The sequence below is a fragment of the Carcharhinus amblyrhynchos genome, chromosome 29, assembly GCF_965287045.1.
Source record: "Carcharhinus amblyrhynchos chromosome 29, sCarAmb.v2.hapA, whole genome shotgun sequence".
NCBI lineage: Eukaryota > Metazoa > Chordata > Chondrichthyes > Carcharhiniformes > Carcharhinidae > Carcharhinus > Carcharhinus amblyrhynchos.
In genome coordinates this window covers 12,271,968-12,291,013 of record NC_137352.1, presented here as the reverse complement: position 1 = coordinate 12,291,013, position 19,046 = coordinate 12,271,968, and the positions used below count along the sequence as shown (strand labels likewise).

At 42.1% G+C, this 19,046-nt stretch overlaps 1 protein-coding gene across 4 annotated transcripts in view; it reads right to left on the bottom strand.

Moving 5' to 3' along the window:
• The window catches only part of LOC145359855 (dixin-like), a 130,091-nt gene that overhangs the window by 70,430 nt on the left and 40,615 nt on the right, over window positions 1–19,046 (bottom strand). For 3 of the 4 annotated variants that reach the window (XM_080214677.1, XM_080214675.1, XM_080214676.1), the window contains 3 exons: window positions 5,316–5,445; window positions 3,987–4,112; window positions 2,805–3,063 (listed from right to left, as the gene is read on the bottom strand). In XM_080214677.1, the coding sequence (XP_080070803.1) occupies window positions 2,805–3,063; window positions 3,987–4,112; window positions 5,316–5,445 (515 nt within the window). Of the gene's footprint in view, window positions 1–2,804; window positions 3,064–3,986; window positions 4,113–5,315; window positions 5,446–19,046 lie in introns of those variants that run through there. The other variant, XM_080214678.1, reaches the window with a different exon arrangement.

Here is a 19,046-nt window from a genome sequence, read left to right as displayed (position 1 = left end):
CAATAAGATCATGGCTGATCTGTCGTGGCTCAGTTCCACATTCCCGCCCTCTCCCCATAACCCTTAATGCCCTCTCTTATCAAAAACCCATCAACCTGCGTCTTAAAAATATTTAGCGAGGCAGCCTCCAACGGGCAGAGAATTCCAGAGATTCACCACCCTTTGAGTGAAGAAGTTCCTCCTCAACTCTGTTCTAAACCGCCTCCCCTTTATCTTGAGGCTGTGCCCCCTAGTCCTACTATCCTTTCTGAGCGGGAAGAGTCTCTCCACCTCTATCCTATCCATCCCATTCATCATCTTATACGTCTCAATGAGATCTCCCCTCATTCTTCTAAACTTTAACGAGTACAAGCCTAGTTTATTCAGCCTCTCCTCATAGCTCAACCCCCTCAATTCCGGCATCAGCCTAGTAAACCTCCTCTGCACTCCCTCCAAGGCCAAAATATCCTTGCGTAAGTACGGCGCCCAAAACTGCACACAGTACTCCAGCTGCGGCCTCACCAATACCCTATACAGCCGCAGCAAGAGGGAGGGGCAGAATTGGCTAATGTAGACAGGGAGCGCAGACTAGTTGGGAGGACAGCAGAGGAACAGTGGAGAATACTTAAGGAGATTTTTCTCAGTACTCAGCAAAAATATATTCCAGTGATAAAGAAGGAATGTAAGAAAAGGGATGACCAGCTGTGGATAACTAAGGAAATAAAGGAAAGTATTAAATATAAAACTGATGCGTACAAAGTGGCCAAAACTAGTGGGGAATTAGAAGATTGGAAAAGCTTTAAAAAACAACAAAGAACTACTAAGAAAGCAATAAAGAAAGGAAAGATAAATTATGAAACTAAACTAGGGCAAAATATAAAAACTTGATAGTAAAAGTTTTAAAAATGTATAAGAAGGAAAAGAGTGACTAAAGTAAATGTTGGACCCTTAGAAGACGAGAAGGGGGATTTAATAATGGGAAACGAGAAAATGGCCGAGGCCTTAAACAAGTTCGTGTCGGTCTTCGTGGTATTCTCTATAAGATCTCCCCTAAGCTTTTTAAACTCCAACGAGTACAGGCCCAATCTCAGTACTCAGCTTACCGAAAATTGACGGTCGTGGAAATGTAGGGGGTGAGGTCCTTAAAATGATTACTATTACTAAAGAGGTAGTGTTTGGTAGGCTAATGGGACTAAAGGTAAACAAGTCCCCAGGCCCGGATGGAATGCATCCCAGGGTACTGAAAGAAATGGCAGAAGAAATAGCAGATGCGTCAGTTGTAATTTATCAAAATTCGCTGGGGAAGTGCCAGCTGATTGGAAAACAGCTAATGTGACGCCACTGTTTAAAAAAAGGAGGTTGACAAAAGGCAGGTAACTACAGGCTGGTTAGTTTAACGTCCGTAGTTGGGAAAATGCTGGAATCAATCATTAAAGAAGAAATAGCAGGACACTTGGAAAAGAATGGTTCGATCAAGCAGACACAGCATGGATTCATGAAGGGAAAGTCATGTTTGACGAATTTACTGGATTTTTATGAAGATGTAATGAGTGCGGTTGACAGAGGGGAACCGGTGGATGTGGTGTTTTTCGATTTCCAGAAGGCGTTTGATAAGATGCCTCACAAAAGGTTGCTGCAGAAGATTAAGGTACACGGAGTTGGGGGTAAAGTCTTAGTGTGGATTGAGGATTGGCTATCTAACAGGAAGCAGAGAGTTGGAATAAATGGGTGATTTTGTGGTTGGCAGTTGGTGACTAGTGGTGTGCCGCAGGGATTGGTGGTGCTGGGGCCTCAACTGTTTACCATTTACATAGACGATCTGGAGGAGGGGACCGAGTGTAGGGTGACAAAGTTTGCTGATGACACAAAGATGAGTGGGAAAGCGAATTGCATGGAGGACACATAAAGTCTGCAGAGGAATTTGGATAGGCTGAGTGAGTGGGAGAGGATCTGGCAGATGGAGTATAATATTGGCAAGTGTGAGATTATCCACTTTGGAAGGAATAATACCAAAATTGATTATTATTTAAATGGTGAAAAATTACAACATGCTACTTTGCAGAGGGACTTGGGGGTCCTTGTGCATGAATCACAAAAACTCAGTTTGCAGGTGATCAAGAAGGCAAATGGAATGTTGGCCTTTACCATGAGGGGGATGGAGTATAAAAGCAGGGAGGTCTTGCTACAATTGTACAAGGTACTGGTGAGGCCACAACTAGAGTACTATGTGCAATTTTGGTCCCCATATTTACGAAAGTATATATTGGCCTTGGAGGGAGTACAGAGAAGGTTCACCAGGTTGATACCGGAGATGAGGGGGTTAGCTTATAAGGAGAGATTGAGTAGATTGGGCCTGTACTCGTTGGAGTTTAGAAGGTTTAAGGGAGATCTTATAGAGACATATAAGATAATGAAGGGGCTACACAGGGTAGAGGCAGAGAGATTCTTTCCACTTAGAAAGGAAACAAGAACTATAGGACACAGCCTCAAAATAAGGGGGAGTCAGTTTGGAACAGAGTTGAGGAGAAACTTCTTCTCTCAGAGGGTAATGAATCTCTGGAATGCTCTGCCCATTGAAGCAGTGGAGGCTACCTCGTTAAATATGTTTAAGTCACAGGTAGAGAGATTTCTGATCAATAATGGAATTAAGGATTATGGGGAACAGGCGGGTAAGTGGAACTAAACCACTATCAGATCAGCCATAATCTTATTGAATGGCAGAGCAGGCTCGAGGGCCTAAATGGCCTACTCCTGCTCCTATTTCTTATGCAACTAATATGAGTACAAGATATCAGATTGAGAAAAACCAGAGATCCCGTTCTCACCTTGGGACCTCCTGTTTGTATCGGAATACTTCCCGTCCAGAACGTGAAACGTCTTGTCGAACTTCAGCAAGAGCTGCGGCAGCTGTCTGCACCATAGCAGTGGCGGAAAGTGGCCTGTGATTGTCCAAGGAGATTGTAGACTTGCTGTTCAGGAATGGTGCAGACCTCTGGCTGGCCGATCTAACACCAGATGGTTTGAAGTGAGCTGCCAGAGCTAGAATCAGCCTCATAATGCATTTCAAGTTCCCTTCAACAATGTCTTGGGAAGAAAAATAAAACATTTATTTCCAATAATCTCTTTTCTTTTCCAATATTTCTCCCCCGTCTTGTCATTCCTTTCTCAGAACAAACTTAAATCAATTGCAAGTGCCTCAGCAACAAGATCCAATTCCCTGTGGAAGCAGAAGGCAATACTGGAATAATACCAATAATCTGTGCAAGTTTCTTTGCTATAAAGTCATGTTTGTGACTTGTTAGTGATCTGTTTATTATCTCTAATAATAGGTGAGTAAAAGCAGTTTTCATGGAGCAAAGAATGGAAACTTGAAATATGATCTCCATGTCATTGCAAAGTCACTTGTAACCAAAATAGAGATTGACTTAATCCATTGCCCTAAATAAGACTGGAGCGATCTTACCAAAAGTGCCGAATAAGCAAGAAAGTGGGAAAGTTTTCAGATTTGTTTTTTTGGTGAGGCTACAAATTAAAACTTCTGGCACTTAATACACTATCTGATTCCTGCCAATAGGGGGAGGGGGCAGAGCCAAAACTAGCTGGAAAGCTGGATGCTCACACCAGAGAGTACAATTGTGTATGCAGAGATCTCTTCTGTTGTGCAAAACAAAGATCTGTCAGTCACCTTCCCCACTGGATGTCGCCCTTCCCCCTGCCCCAATGATCGCTGGCCTCCCACCCCTAGCTGATTGCATTACCCCTACACCTCCCCCCTCTCTCCATTATCGGGTCAATCGCTGATCTTTCCAGAAGTCTGGGCCCAGTAAGATCTTAAGAGGCGAGAAACCACGTATGAACCCAATTTTTCACCTTGCATGCAATCTTATGGTCTCACCCCACCCATTGACCAACATGATGAGCAGTAACACTATCCCCGTGTCTGTAAAGCATTTTTCAAACCTTAAAAGGTGCTATATAAATGCATGTTGTTGTTGTTGTGTGCTCACCTCGAGCCGAGGTCTGATGCATACGGATCTTTTTAGAGGTTATGAATTGCAGCACTTTTTCCACATTATCTTTCATTTCCTGATAGCTACTGGGATTGAAGCAAATCTCACTGAGTTTCTCACCGGCTTCAGCAGAGAACAAAATAAAAACAATTAATTAGAGAGATTTGATGAGTTTGAAGAGCAAGTATAAATATACACTTTCCCACTTCAGACATAACCAGCTGCTCCACCATTCTGTTCAAACAAAAGATGTCACTGCCTGCTGTCTTAAAAATTGTCCACAGACATCTACTTACAAGAACAAAATTCACTGTTTATGATATCCTTCCTAAATCATCATTTTAAGGCACAATTTTCTTTCCTAGATGTCTAATTTCCACATCTTGACATGTGCTGCGCTCATAACCTTGTGTGATACAGCCTCTTGCATTCACTTAATATGAAACGTTCTCACATAACAAAGCCAATATTTTTCTTAAAGGTTTAGAAATACATCAACTAGTGTTTCAGTTCCTATCCCCCTTTGATCTCCCCAGCCATCCATATCCTGCACCTAGCTTTTTCATAGACCTCAATTTTAATTTCATAAAAATAGAATTCACGACTCTTTCAAATAATCCCTATAGTGCAGAAGGCAGCCATTTGGCCCATCGAGTCTGCACCAACCACAATCCCATCCAGCCCTATTCCCATAACCTCACACCATTTATCCTGCTAATCCTCCTTGACACTAGTGTCAATTTAGCATGGCCAATCAACCTAACCGCACATCTTTGGACTGTGGGAGGAAACCAGAGCACCCAGAGAAAACTCATGCAGACACAGGAAGAATGTGCAAACTCCACACAAACCGTGACCCAAGGCTGGAATTGAACCTATGTCCTGGTGCTTTGAGGCAGCAGTGCTAACCACTGTGCCTCTGTGCTGCCCCTCTGAATTCTTCCAAAATCAATGACCAGGAAGAGGCACTGAACCTCTATGCTGTGCCATCTGACAGCAGCTCACCTGAAATTAGTAATTTTTAGACAAAGATTTCTGAGCCTGCATTCCTTTCTGCCATATCACTGGACCAGAAGTACCAAAGTACCCAGTATATGATGCAAACTCATTCTTACACTAGTGGGATAGAAAGAGGGAAATATTCCACATCCTTTAACCCTTAACCAAAATGTAAGCTAAAGATCAGACGCTGCAGGACTTTCTAGCCACGCTTGTCCCAAAAACGGAAAATCCTGCTCGAGATTGATGGACCTTTGCGTGATCCACCCTCCACCCACTCAGATGGAAGAATTCCGGTCACTGTGCGTATGGCTTATTTATACTAACCTACAATTTCCACAAGATGAGTCAGCACCACTCCATCCCGTAGATCTTGCCGTAAGTCTTGTACTGGATTCAATCCAGGCTTTTTCTTTAATTGGGAGTTAACCCATACCACGTATGACTGCAACTGTTGCTGTGATAGAAAAATGAGAAGACTTAATTTCTGACTGCAACCCATACCTAAAATCATCATCATTTTAGTTGAATATTTTCATAGCTAATCATTGCATAGAGGGTTTTTCATAAAATCAAATTTTGTTTTCATATCTTCAAAGTCTTCCCTTGAAAAGAATGATGTGAATTAGTCGAAGATTGCACAGGCTGATTAACGGTCTGTCAGATCATAATGTGAAGGCACCTTTTATGGCAGTCGCCAGCTCTCCATCAATTAATTGGGTAATTAGTCCTATATGCTGGAGGGGATTTATGGGCTACCGCCATGCATAGCATAGTAAGTAGTCTCACAACACCATGTTAAAGTCTGACAGGTTTATTTGGTAGCACAAGCTTTTGGAGTGTTCTGAGAGCTCGTGACTCCAAATAAACCTGTTGGACTTTAACCCGATGTTGTGAGACTACTTACTGTGCCTACCCCTGTCCAATGCCAGCAACTCCACATCATGACCACCCATAGCAAACTAGAATATCCCAGGAGGACAACAACCAAGAACTCCGAGCCATGGTTTCAGTCTACATTCAACATAGCATTGGAACCCAAAGTCTGGAAGTCATGCCCCAAACACGGCACCCACCACTTTTGTCTGGGTTGGGACAGAGGCAACAGCTGTACATTTAAAAACGTAGCTGTCTTCAAACAGAAGATATTTTAGTCACTCAGGTTTCTGCAATTCAGCTCATGGGCTTTACACATTTGAGGTAAAAGTCTAAGCCTGCCAGAGCCATTTGCAGAGGTGCTAAAGTACCCTGTCAGGATGGTCTGGTACTTTGGGAGAGTAGTCATGATGTGGGTATGCCGGTGTTGGACTGGCGTAAACACAGTAAAAAGTCTGACAACACCGATTTATTTGATAATAGACTCACAAGCTTTCGAGGTTTCCCTCTTCGTCAGGTGAATGGAGAGTTCTGGCCTCAGACAGAGCATATAAAGCACAGACAGTTTAGAGATTACTGATTAGAATGCGAATCCTTACACCTAACCTGCTGTTCAAGACCTGAAGTCATTGTCAGCCACTTCAGGTCTTGAACAGCAGGTTAGGTGTAAGGATTCGCATTCTAATCAGTAATCTCTAAACCGTCTGTGCTTTATATGCTCTGTCTGAGGCCAGAACTCTCCATTCACCTGACGAAGAGGGAAACCTCGAAAGCTTGTGAGTCTATTATCAAATAAATCGGTTGGACTAAAACCTGGCGTTGTCAGACTTTTTACTTTGGGAGAGGTCAGGCATCCCTTTGGGCTTGTAAAGAGCAGACATGAATGTGTGTGTAAGAAGTGCACAAGGTCTTTGGATCTGTCAATTAAATATCCTCATTTAAATACCACCCTCTATAAAATTTTGAGGAAAAAACAAGCAGCCGGTGGCTGAAAAACCATTAGTGCTTGCCATGTCAACAGCTGGTTTGTTGACATGAGCCTAAGGGTAATCATTTTAGGATTAATGCTGTTTGACTGCTTTTATAACTTATTTTTATCAGAGTGAGGGCCTGTAAGTTCACAGTTTGATGGACGGTCCAAAGAAGTTACAAAGGGATTAACTATTTTTATCGTAAAGGCTATGAATACAAAAGGTTACTTTCATAAAGCATTATATACACCTTTATAAAGGATTAAGTGCTTGAAAGGATTTAAGTGTGTTGAATAGGTTTTTATCAATGAGACTAAATATAGTGAAATCTGTAACAAATGTCTAGAACTTTATATTATTTCACCTCACCAGGAGGTCTCCCCATGGTGGAGGGTGTAATAGGGCGATTGGCAGTAAGTTGGTATAGGGGCTATAAAACACTGAGGTGGGTAGAGGGGCATGTGTTTGCAGGAAAGGTTATGGAGGCCATGGGAAGGCATGAGGAGACACGAGTTGGCATGGGTAAGGCAAAAGAAGTGTATGAGAATAAAGAACATTTTTACCCATTCCCGATTCCGGAGTGAAAATTCACTCTTAGGATAGTGCAAAATCTCAGTAACTCTTGTTCCACAACTCTAACATCCTATGGTTTCATTATTACGAAGTTCCCAAAATATACAAACAAATAAAAAGTACAAAAATGTTGGAAATTGGGCATAAGGCATAATTCTCTGCCCATTGAAGTGGTGGAGACTACCTCACTAAATATATTTAAGTCACGGGTAGATAGGTTTTTGATAGACAAGGGAATTAAGGATTATGGGGAGAAAGCAGGAAAGTGGAACCGATCCACTTCAGATCAGCCATGATCTTATTGAATGGCGGGGCAGGCTCGAAGGGCTAGATGGCCTACTCCTGCTCCTATTTCTTGTGTTCTTAGGATCAGAGAATCACAGTGCTAGGAGGCTAAGTTAGAAACAGAAGGTCATGTAGCCATTATCAGCACATTGGTACTCTTCATTTTGATTTTTGACATTAACGAGCTGCCATGTGTTGTCACTTACAATAAATCAGCTTGCATAACTGATTTATTGCAAGCACAGGAACAGGCCCTTCAGCCCTTCAAGTCTGTGCCACCACAGATGGCTCTAATCTAACATTTTCTTGCTTCTACGTGGTCCATATCTCTCTATTCCCTGCCCATTCATGTATCTATCCAGGTGCCTCTCGAACGCTGTTACAGAATCTGCTTCTACCATCTCTTCTGGCAGCGCATTCTAGGCATTTGCCCTCCTCTGTATGAAAAACTTGCTGTTTACATCTCAGTTAAACTTTCCCCCTCACTTTCAACCTATGCCCCCGAGTAATTGACCTTTCGACCCTGGGAAAAAGACTCTGACAACTGACTCTATCCAAACCTGTCATAATCTTGTCAACCTCTAACCTCTATCAGGTCCCCCATCCTCCGACGCCCCAATGAAAACAATCCAAGTTTGTTCAACCTTTCTTCATAGTCCATATACTCCAAACCAGGCAACACCCCAGTAAATCTCTTCTGCATCCTTTCCAATGCATCAACATCCTTCTGGTAGTGTGGTGACCAGAACTGTACATAATACTCCAAAAGCAGCCTAACCAAAGTCTTACACAGCTGCAACATGATTTTCCAATTCCTGTACTCGACGCCCTGACCAGGTGCCAGCATGCCATAGGCTTTCTTGACCACCTTGTCCACCTGAGTCGCCACCTTCAAGGAACTGTGTATCAGCACACCTCGATCCCTCTGTATGCGAATATTTCCACAGGCTCTATCAGAAGGTTAGGGTGCACGGAGTTGGGGGCAAGGTGTTAGTGTGGATAGAGGATTGGTTGTCTAATAGGAAGTAGAGAGTTGGTATCAATGGGTGCTATTCTGATTGGCGGTTGGTGACTAGTGGAGTGCCGCAGGGATCGGTGCTGGGGCCTCAGCTATTTACCATTTATATAGATGATCTGGAGGAGGGGGCTGAGTGTAGGGTGTCAAAATTTGCTGATGACACGAAGATGAATGGTAAAGCAAATTGCGTGGAGGATGTGGAAAGTCTGCAGAGGGATCTGGATAGGCTATGCGAGTGGGCGAGGACCTGGCAGATAGAGTATAATGTTAGCAAGTGTGAGGTTATCCACTTTGGCAGGAATAATAGTAGGAGGGGTTACTATTTAAAGGGTGAAAAGCTGCAGCATGCTACGGTGCAGAGGGACCTGGGGGTCCTTGTGCACGAGTCGCAAAAACCCAGTCTGCAAGTGATCAAGAAGGCAAATGGAATGCTAGCCTTTATAGCGAGGGGGATAGAATATAAAAGTAGGGAGGTCTTGCTGCAACTGTACAGGGTACTGGTGAGGCCGCAGCTGGAGTACTGTGTGCAGTTTTGGTCGCCGCACTTGCGCAAGGATATTTTGGCCTCGGAGGGAGTGCAGAGGAGGTTCACTAGGCTGATACCGGAGATGAGGGGGTTGGACTATGAAGAGAGACTAAATAGACTGGGTCTGTACTCGTTGGAGTTTAAAAGGATGAGGGGGGATCTTTTGGAGACGTATAAGATAATGAAAGGGATGGATAGGGTAGAGGTAGAGAGATTCTTCCTGCTTAGAAAGGATAGCAGGACTAGAGGGCACAGCCTCAAGTTAAGTGGGGGGCAGTTTAGATCGGAGTTGAGGAGGAACTTCTTCACTCAAAGGGTGCTGAATCTCTGGAATTCTCTGCCGGTTGAAGTGGTGGAGGCTACCTCGCTAAATATATTTAAGTCACAGGTAGATAGGTTTTTGATAGACAAGGGAATTAAGGGTTATGGGGAGAAAGTGGGAAAGTGGAACTGATCCACTTCAGATCAGCCATGATCTTACTGAATGGCGGAGCAGGCTCGAAGGGCTAGATGGCCTACTCCTGCTCCTATTTCTTATGTTCTTATGTTCTTATTTACTGTATACTTTCCTTCTGCAGTAGACCTTCCAAATCACATCACCTCACATTTTTCCAAATTAAATTCCATCTGCCATCTTTTGGCTCAGGTTTCCAGCCGATTTATATCCTGCTGTATCCTTTGACAATCCTCCTCACTATCTGCTACTCCTCACTTTTTGGGTCATCTGTAAATTTACTCATCAGACCATCTACATTTTCCTCCAAATCATTTATATGTATTACAAACAGAGGCCCCAGCACCATTCCTTGTGGAACACCACTTGTCACAGACCTCCAGTTAGAAAATTACCTACCACTGTTACTCTCTGCTTTCTATGCCCAAGCCAGTTTTGTATCCATCTTACTAGCTCACCTCAGATCCCATATGACTTCAGCTTCTGTATCAGACTGCCATGAGGAACCTAATCGAAGGTTTGTAAAGTCCATGTATACAACATCCACTGCCCTGCCCTGATCAACTTTTCTTGTCACGTTCTCAAAGTGACAAGGAGCTGAGCTGAGAGGGGGTGAGGGGTAAGGATTGTTTTTGATTTTGCTCATTTTCCTTCAAACTGGGACCCATAGCATCAAGTTGCGCCTTTTAACCAGCCATTCCCCACCCATTCCCCTCACTGACCGGAACAAAAATCTGACCATTCGGATCAGTTCCTCCTGAGTCAGGTTAGTAGAATGAGGGGTTAGTAGAATGATTCCCAATTCCAGAGTGAAAATTCACCCTTAGTACAATGCAAAATCTCAATAACTCTTGTTCCATGACATTAACATCCTATGATTTCATTATTACGAAGTTGCCAAAATATATAAATAAATAAAGTACAAAAATGGTGACAATCGGGTAAAGGACAGAAAATCACAGTGCTAGAAGGCTAACTTGGCAACAGAAGTGCAAACAGCCAGTATCAACGCAGTGGCGCTCTTCATTATAATTTCCGACATTAATGAGCTGCCATGTGCTGTCACTTGCAATAAATCAGTTCACAGAAATGGCAACAAGCAAAAAAAAAATCAAGACATGTATTTATGTATAGCTCTTAACAGAAAATTATCATGAAAATAGTAAAAGCCAGCAGCTCAATGAATCATGAATTTCCAGCAGTATATCCTTTAAGGGACGAGAAATCTCCTCCCTGTGGACACATACTGTCTAGTCACTGAAGCCAGTGTTCTACTTCTGAAGAGAAATGTCAATACGGATGCTGCAATGGATTCCGCTAGTGAACCAAATTACTGAACCAGCAAAAGTTGTACAACATTTTATTCAAAAAGCCAGTAAAACGATCAAACCAACTGCATATTTAAGTGGATTGGCGTAGTGTTCATTATCAACCTGTAACGTTCTACCCATTTCTGACAGTGATAAATGGGGACTTGATCGTGTCATTAAATTTTTGTGCAACGGGAATGGAAACAGGGCAAATCCAAAGACCTCCAGAGAACATACTGCTCCAGGTGATGGACATATTACAATGCATTTCACCTATCCAGACTTGATGGGAGATGGAGTGCATAATGACATTGAAACGCAGGAATTTACTTTTGATTTTAAGCAAGTTAATTCAAATTGGCTGATGACTCAATTTTAACGGCACTAAATGTCGACTTAGTGTTATTTATGATACTGAATCAACACTGAATTGATTAACTGAAAAACATACAGTGCAGGTTTGCTAGCTAGATCCATCCACAGAACCACAGATCAAAGAATCCCTACAGTGAAGAAGGACAGCATTTGGCCCATCAAGTCTGCACCGACCACAATCCCACCAGGCCCTAACTCCATGCACTTATCCTGGCTAATCCCCCTGACACTAAGGGGCGATTTATAGAATCATGGAATCCTATAGTGCAGATGGAGCCATTTGGCCCACTGACTCTTCAGTGACCACAATCCCACCCAAGCCCTATCCCCATAACCCCATGCATTTGCCCTAGCTGACAAAAAGGGACAATTTATCATGGCCAATCAATCAAACCCACATATCTTTGGGCTGTGGGAAGAAATCGGACCATCCAGAGTAAACCCACACAGACACTGGGAGAATCTGCAGAACCCAGACGGTCACCCAAAGCTGGAACTGAACCTGGGTCCCTGGCGCTGAGAGGCAGCAGTGCTCACCACTGTGCCACCTTATCCCCTTTGGCTTAATACAACAGATCTGAAGAGTGAGAAGAAAAACTGATTTTGGACTTCACACCAATGGAATTTTGCAACCTTCTGCAGTATTTATTACATCTGTGAAGAAATTAAGCTTGGTGATGAGGAAGATTGAGGAAGGGAAGTGAACAAAACAAAGGAAGTAAACCAGAGGACAAGATGAATTAAAGGGAGAGGGAAAATAAACAAAATCAGATAATCTGGAGAGAAAATGTTCAAAATAATATATTTCCCCTTTTATAATTAAAATAAGCAAGAACTGGAATACTAAAAAAAAACTAATTTAATGAAATGAATTTACCGAAAGTCTTCACACAGGAGTAGATTAAATACCACAAGGTATGGGGAGCAATTTAGAGCAGCAGAACAGAACATGATTGAGGAAATAAGTTTTGGGGTGAATTTTTAAACATAGAGTGAACTGTGCACAATGGAAGTGCTAAGGAAAAGAATTCCAGAGTCTGGGACAATGAGAACCAAGGTTTGGTTACCAATTCTCATGCAGAGGGAGAGAGACACAAACTAGCTCAGACTCAGAAAAGCAGAACTGAGGCACTTCAGATAATGGTCTGCAGAAGGTTGTGATGGTAAGTGGAACAAAGTCATGAAGAGGTCTGCCCAAGACGTTTCCTCTCTTTCAGGCAGCAAGGTCAAATTGAACCATTTCCACTCCCACATTCACTGTATTAGTCTAGGATCTAGTCAGCACCAGTGCTGAGCCCCATCAAGCTAACATATTACATTCAAAATTGCTTTGGACGACACATCATACCGTCAAATTAATTTGCATGAAATTTTCCTAGCTAGACACTGAAAAGTTCTGAAGTAAACCCATAATATACAGAAAATTTTGTGTAACTGTAAACCACATGGCCAATAACAACCTAGAGAGTAATACTAGACACTCTTTATATAGAAAGAAGGCACCTATATTTATACAGCATTTTGCATGATCTCAGGACATCCCCGTACACAATAAACACAGCTAATTCTTTTTGGAATACCGTACCCTTCATACTGTAGACAACATGGCAGCCAATATTTGTGCAAGCTGCCACAAACAGCAATGAAATAAATAGTAAGAGAATGTGGGGTGTTTTCTTTGGTAATATTAAGAATAAAGAACAATACAACACAGGAACAGTCTCTTCAGCTCACCTTGGCAATTCCTAATCCTTATTTAGACCCACTATTTATTGCCAAATGCAGTTACTAACCCTGTTTGCATCCTATTCATGCGTCTACCAGGATCCACCTTGATTGTTGCTAACGTGCCTGTTTCCACCAGCTCCACTGGCAGTGTGTTCCAGGCACCCACCGCGCTCTGCGTTAAAAACTTGCCCAACACATCACCCCTAAACTTTCCCCCTCTCACCTCGAATCTGTGCCACCTTGCAGTTGACCTTTCCAACCTGGGAAAATAGCCTCTCGACTATCCACCCCATCTATGCCTCTCATTATTTTGTAGACTTCTATCAGGTGATAAAAGATAACGTGCACTAAGTTTTGCCAGATCTCTTATTCCCACTTGAAGTTTAAAATCTCATGGAAATGGTTACATCTCCAACAACAAACCTCTCCCTCAGCATTGTATTGCACATTAAACCTAGAAGATGTATCTGGTGTAAGGCTTGAACCTATAAACTTTAGTTCAGAGGTTTTTTTAGCAGGCGCTGTGCAAAAACCATCACCTCTATAGAAATCAAAATCTCTAACTAAAGGAATAATTAACAATGAAATATATTAAACTCAACATTAAAGCTCACAAGAGATAGTCCTCACTTCCATTTTATGCAAAGTTCAGTAAGGTGATTTGAGTAATGTTTTATTTTTCCATTTCAGCCAATGCAATAGAGTCATAAAATCTCCACAGTGCAGAAGGAGGCTGTTTGGCCCATCGAGGCTACACCAACAACAGGGTGACACAGTGGCTTAGTAGTTAGCACTGCTGCCTCACAACGCCAGGGACTTGAGTTTGATTTCCAACTTGGGTCACTGTCTGTGCGGAGTCTGCACGTTCCCACCATGTCTGGAGAATGGGGTTTCCTCCCACAGTCCGAAAGACATGCTGGTTAGGTGCATTGGCCATGCTAAATTCTCCCTCAGTATACCCTAACAGGTGCTGGAGTGTGGCGACTAGGAGATTTCCACAATAACTTCATTGTAGTGTTAATGTAAGCCTACTTGTGACACTAACAAAATAAACTTCAAACTTTAAACCCACCCAGACCCCGTAACCCCAGGCATTTACCCGAATAATCCACCTAACCTACACATCATGGGACACTAATTTAGCATGGCCAAAGCAATCCAACCCACACATCTTTGGACTGTGGAAAGAAACTGAAGCACCCACACAGACACAGGGAGAATGTGCAAACTCCACACAGGCAGTCACCTAGGCCAGAATTGAACCTGGGTCCCTGGCGCTGTGAGGCAGCAGTGCTAACCACTGTGCCACCCAAAATTTCAATGATAACTACATAAATACACATTAGAGAATTCATAGTCTAATAATATAGAGAATATACAACCCACAAGTTGGAATATTATTTTTCACAAAAATCTTGTGCGTGGCATCAGCCTCGTTATCACTAGCTTATTAGGATGGTCTGTGGCTAAAATGTTTATTTTCCTATTATCATTGGTTTAACTCAAGGCATGTGAAAGTCAAAGACCATTATTGCTTGTTTTTTCATTCATAGAAAATTGTGTGGAGGAGTGGAAACTGACATGTAAAGTTTACTTGTTCTGCTTGCAATCACAATAATCAGCTTTGAGACTTTCGATCATCCATCTCCCCCATTCCCTATCACTTTTAGGTTTAAATCATGTTATTTTGTTCTCTCTTCCTTGTTCGCACTAATCTCAATGCTATTCTTTCCTCAGTCTCACATTCTCATCCCACAAAGCCGAACAATATTGTGATTAAAACCTCAGAAACATTCAGAAAATAAATTTAAAAAAAGGAAATGTTTAATTTTCTGATAATCATTCTCATTTTACCCATTCAAATCGATGGAATTAGATTATCATCAGCTAAATCTGGCCCAATGTTGTTAAATTTTTTTTAACTTGCTTGGCACTTTACATAAATAAAAAAACTATTTTTAAAGTACAATGCTAGGGGAGCAATATATTTATTAGAGAGCAGGATGAACTTCAGATTATCTTAACAGCTTCTCCAGTGGGCGAGTATTATAAATTATAATAGATTGTGAAAAATGTTATAATTATAGTGCAACAATTTCATTTAATTAATTACATATTAGTGAGGAGAATCTTCATATATTTAAGATTCCACACTCAATTTGTGGAAAACATTGATGATTGAATAGTAGATTGCTTTCAATTTGCTTGCTTGCTGATTAGTAGTGATTTACTTTGATAAGATTACAAAAGACCCATTACATTCATAAATGCATGTGCCATGGTAGCAATGAAAAATGCAGATATAAGCTTTAATCATAGCAAATCTGTACAAAATGATTCATTCACAACAATCTCTGCCAACTTTATTGCCAAGAGTTCCTTCAACAATAATCTTTGACTGAATTAAGTTGGATTAAGGCTAAAATATAAAATGACCCATTGACTGTGACATTATAAACTTTGTATGCCGTAACATTTTAGAGAATGCACATTCCTCATATGTAGCTGTTGCCAACAATTTTAGATGACACAGTAGTACTGAATGAGTCCAAGGATTAGTTTCCACATGGAACAATGATCCAAGAGCCACCCTAGTTCTGAAAACCCAACAAATGTCCTTCTAGCAAAAGTGTGTGTGTCGTGTCTGAGAAACATTTTGAAATGGGCTTTTTAAAGCACTGCTCATGAATTAATAGTGCATGTTGAGTGTAGCTGCCTTCATTTGACAGCTGCCAGCATTCTTGGAATCACTCCAAGCTTGGCAACTGCAAAAAATCCAGGCTGAGTGAGAGTCTGGCACAGCTGCAAGACATCCTTGTTCACCCCCCCTCCCCCTCCACTTTTTGACTGACCAGACGGGAGCTCGAGCCCAGGGCCTCGAGGAGAAATACAATAGCTGCACAATTCATATCAAATTGCATTACTGGGGCAGTCTGGCTGACCTTGGGGTTACCGAGTGCAGCTTGCTTCCTCGGAAATCCAATGACTTCTGTTACTGCTTTAATCAATATAGGGATTGACTTTCACTAATGTACAGTAAGTTTGTCGTTACCAGAATCTGGTTACCGGAACCACCTATAGTGAGCAAAATTGGCCCAGTCTTTCAATTTAAGATGGTCATTTAACCACCTTCATGGTTTTCCCTTCCCTATCTATCCTAATGTACTCATGCTGTTAGAATCGAGTAACAAACCTTTTAAGCATTTTCCTCCCTTCAGCTTCACTGCCTAGAATATGTAGGAACATTCCAAAATTCCCTCCATAAACTGATCTGCCTCTCTACCTTCTTTACAACTTTAAAACCCTCTTTACAACTCTCTAAATATTCTCTTCTTTGACTTCACAGACATAATCAGAGAAAAAATGGATGTATGTGTGATATAATTTGATTCGATTTATTATTGTCACATGTATTAGCATACAGTGAAAAGTACTGTTTTTTGCGTGCTCTACAGATAAAATATACCATTCATAGAGAAGGAAACAAAAGTGTGCCAAATATAATGTTATAGTCATAGCTAGGGTGTAGAGAAAGATCAACTTAATGCAGTGGTTGTTTTGCTAAGTTAAAAGGTAGAATATAAATGCAAAAGGTGTTGTTTGAAATGTACACGATGATATCCACGGAAGTGTAGTGCCTTTTTAATTAAATTTGGATCATCTGCAGTGCAAAATAAAGTGCTCTCATTATCGTTTGCTTTCAAAGCCACATTACATCTGCCATTTTAAAAATACACCTGGCAAATCTGTGAAGCAAGTAAATCACTTGCATCCTGGAGATCTTAAAAAATATATTATTTTGGTCTTTCATTAGGGTTTGAGCTCCTCCCCCCACCCAATTGATGACTGGATAAAATACGCTGGCAAAATAACATTGAGCCATTCAGCGCGGAAAGACCCAGGTTAAGGGCTGTGGTGAGTTGGTTAATCTCAGTCAGGGCAGTGGCTGGAAAGCCACACTGAAGCCTCGGCAGGGTTAAGCAGGGTTCCCTCCGTTCTGGTAATTGTTTTAAAAACATAGAATTCCTGCAGTGCAGAAAGTGGCCATCCGGCCCATCGAGTCTGCACCTATTCTCCGATACAGCATCCTACCCAGGCCCTTCTCTCTGAACTATCCTCGTAACCTCACACATGTGGCATGACTAATCCACCACTGCTGCCTCACAGCGCCAGTGACCCAGTGTGATTCACAGCTTTGGTCACTGTGTGTATGGAGTTTGCACGTTCTCCCCGTTGCTGCGTGGGTTTCCTCTGGGTGCTCCAGTTTCCTCCCACAGTCTGCAATATGTACTAGTAAGGTGCATTGACCTGAACAGGGGCTGCAGTGTGTCGACTAGGGGAATTTCACAGTAACTTCATTGCACTGTTAATGTAAGCTTTACTTGTGACTAATAAACTTTAAAATGTTTTACACATCTTTGAACACTAAGGGGCAACTTACAATGGCTAATCCACTTAACCTACACAACTTTGGACTGTGGGAGGAAACTGGACCATCCAGAAGAAACTTAAGCAGACGTGGGTAGAATGAGCAAATAAGGGTCACCCAAGGCTGGAATCAAACCCAGGCCTTGGCACTGTGAGACCATTGTGCCACCTGTTGGAAGTAGCTTCCATAAGATAGATGAAAAGAGGACCCTACTCTACTGTGACCTCCACAGTCAAATACCTCACCTGTCCAGGCTTACCCATTAATGATGACAACCATGGCAGGTTACTGGTGGAGTTGTTGGTGCAATGGTACCCCAACAAGACGAGGTTAGAACAGTCAGGGAGACAAAATGCCAGTTAGGGAACCACAATTAGACTAAGCAGCATTGAAGTGAAATAGGGCATTCACTCTGAATCTTGACACATGCTGGGAACATGCTCACACTTAAATGGTGCTGATTTGCAATTAAATAGCCTGCTGACATTCACCGTCTCAGTTCAAATATGAAAGCTCAGCGCTGTGCTGAAGTCCTGGGGTACTGCTAGCAACCATGAAACAAAACCTCAGTAGAAATCACTGCTTTCAAGAGAGGTGAAAAAGAAAGAAAATGGAGAAATGATTTTGTGAAAAGAAGTAGGTGAAAAGCTGCTTAAGAAGTAGATTGAAGATTATGAGAATAATTACAGGCACAGATGGTTAAGTGTTCTACAGGGCAGCGTGGCTCCAGTGTTTCGGGGAATACTGAAATGTCATCCACGGGATACTACTGCTCGGGGTTGAATAACGCAGATTGTGATGTCAGATACATGCCCTGGAGATTTTGTTTACTTAAAGTTTAGAGATTAGGTTTAAGTTTAAAGTTTATTTACCAGAGTCACAAGTAGGCTTAAAAGGTACTGTGAAAATCCACTGGTCACCACATTCTGGTGTCTGTCTGGGTACACTGAGGAAGAAGTTAGCATGGCCCTAACCAGCACAACTTTCGGACTGTGGGAAGAAACCAGAGCATCCAAAGGAAACACACACGTACACAGGGAGCACGTGCAAACTCCACACTAACAGTGACCCAAGCCGGGTATCGAACCCGAGTCCCTGACGCTGTGAGGAGCAGTGCGAACCACTGTGCTGTTTATAAGAATGTGTCTGATAAATCCTGGCTATTCTTCAGCATAGCAGTTGATAAATTGGGTCTGGTCTGTAATTTGTAATGGTACTCTTCTGGAAATGATCATCTTCCTCATGTAATACAATCTCTGACAAATGGCTTTTTTGTTGTAGCATTGGCTTCCTTGCTGGTTCTGATTCTAACTTTTGCAAAGCACCTAGCTGTCAAGTCCATCATCGATGCAAGATGAACATAACTGAAAAACTTCACATTTCCATAGCACTCTACGTGTACAGAAGGACACATTAATGAGCTTTACAATGAGGAGCAAGAACAACAGAAGTTGCCCAGGGAGGAAGGTGAATAAAAGGTGGGCAAGGAAATGGACAAACAAAAGGAATCTTA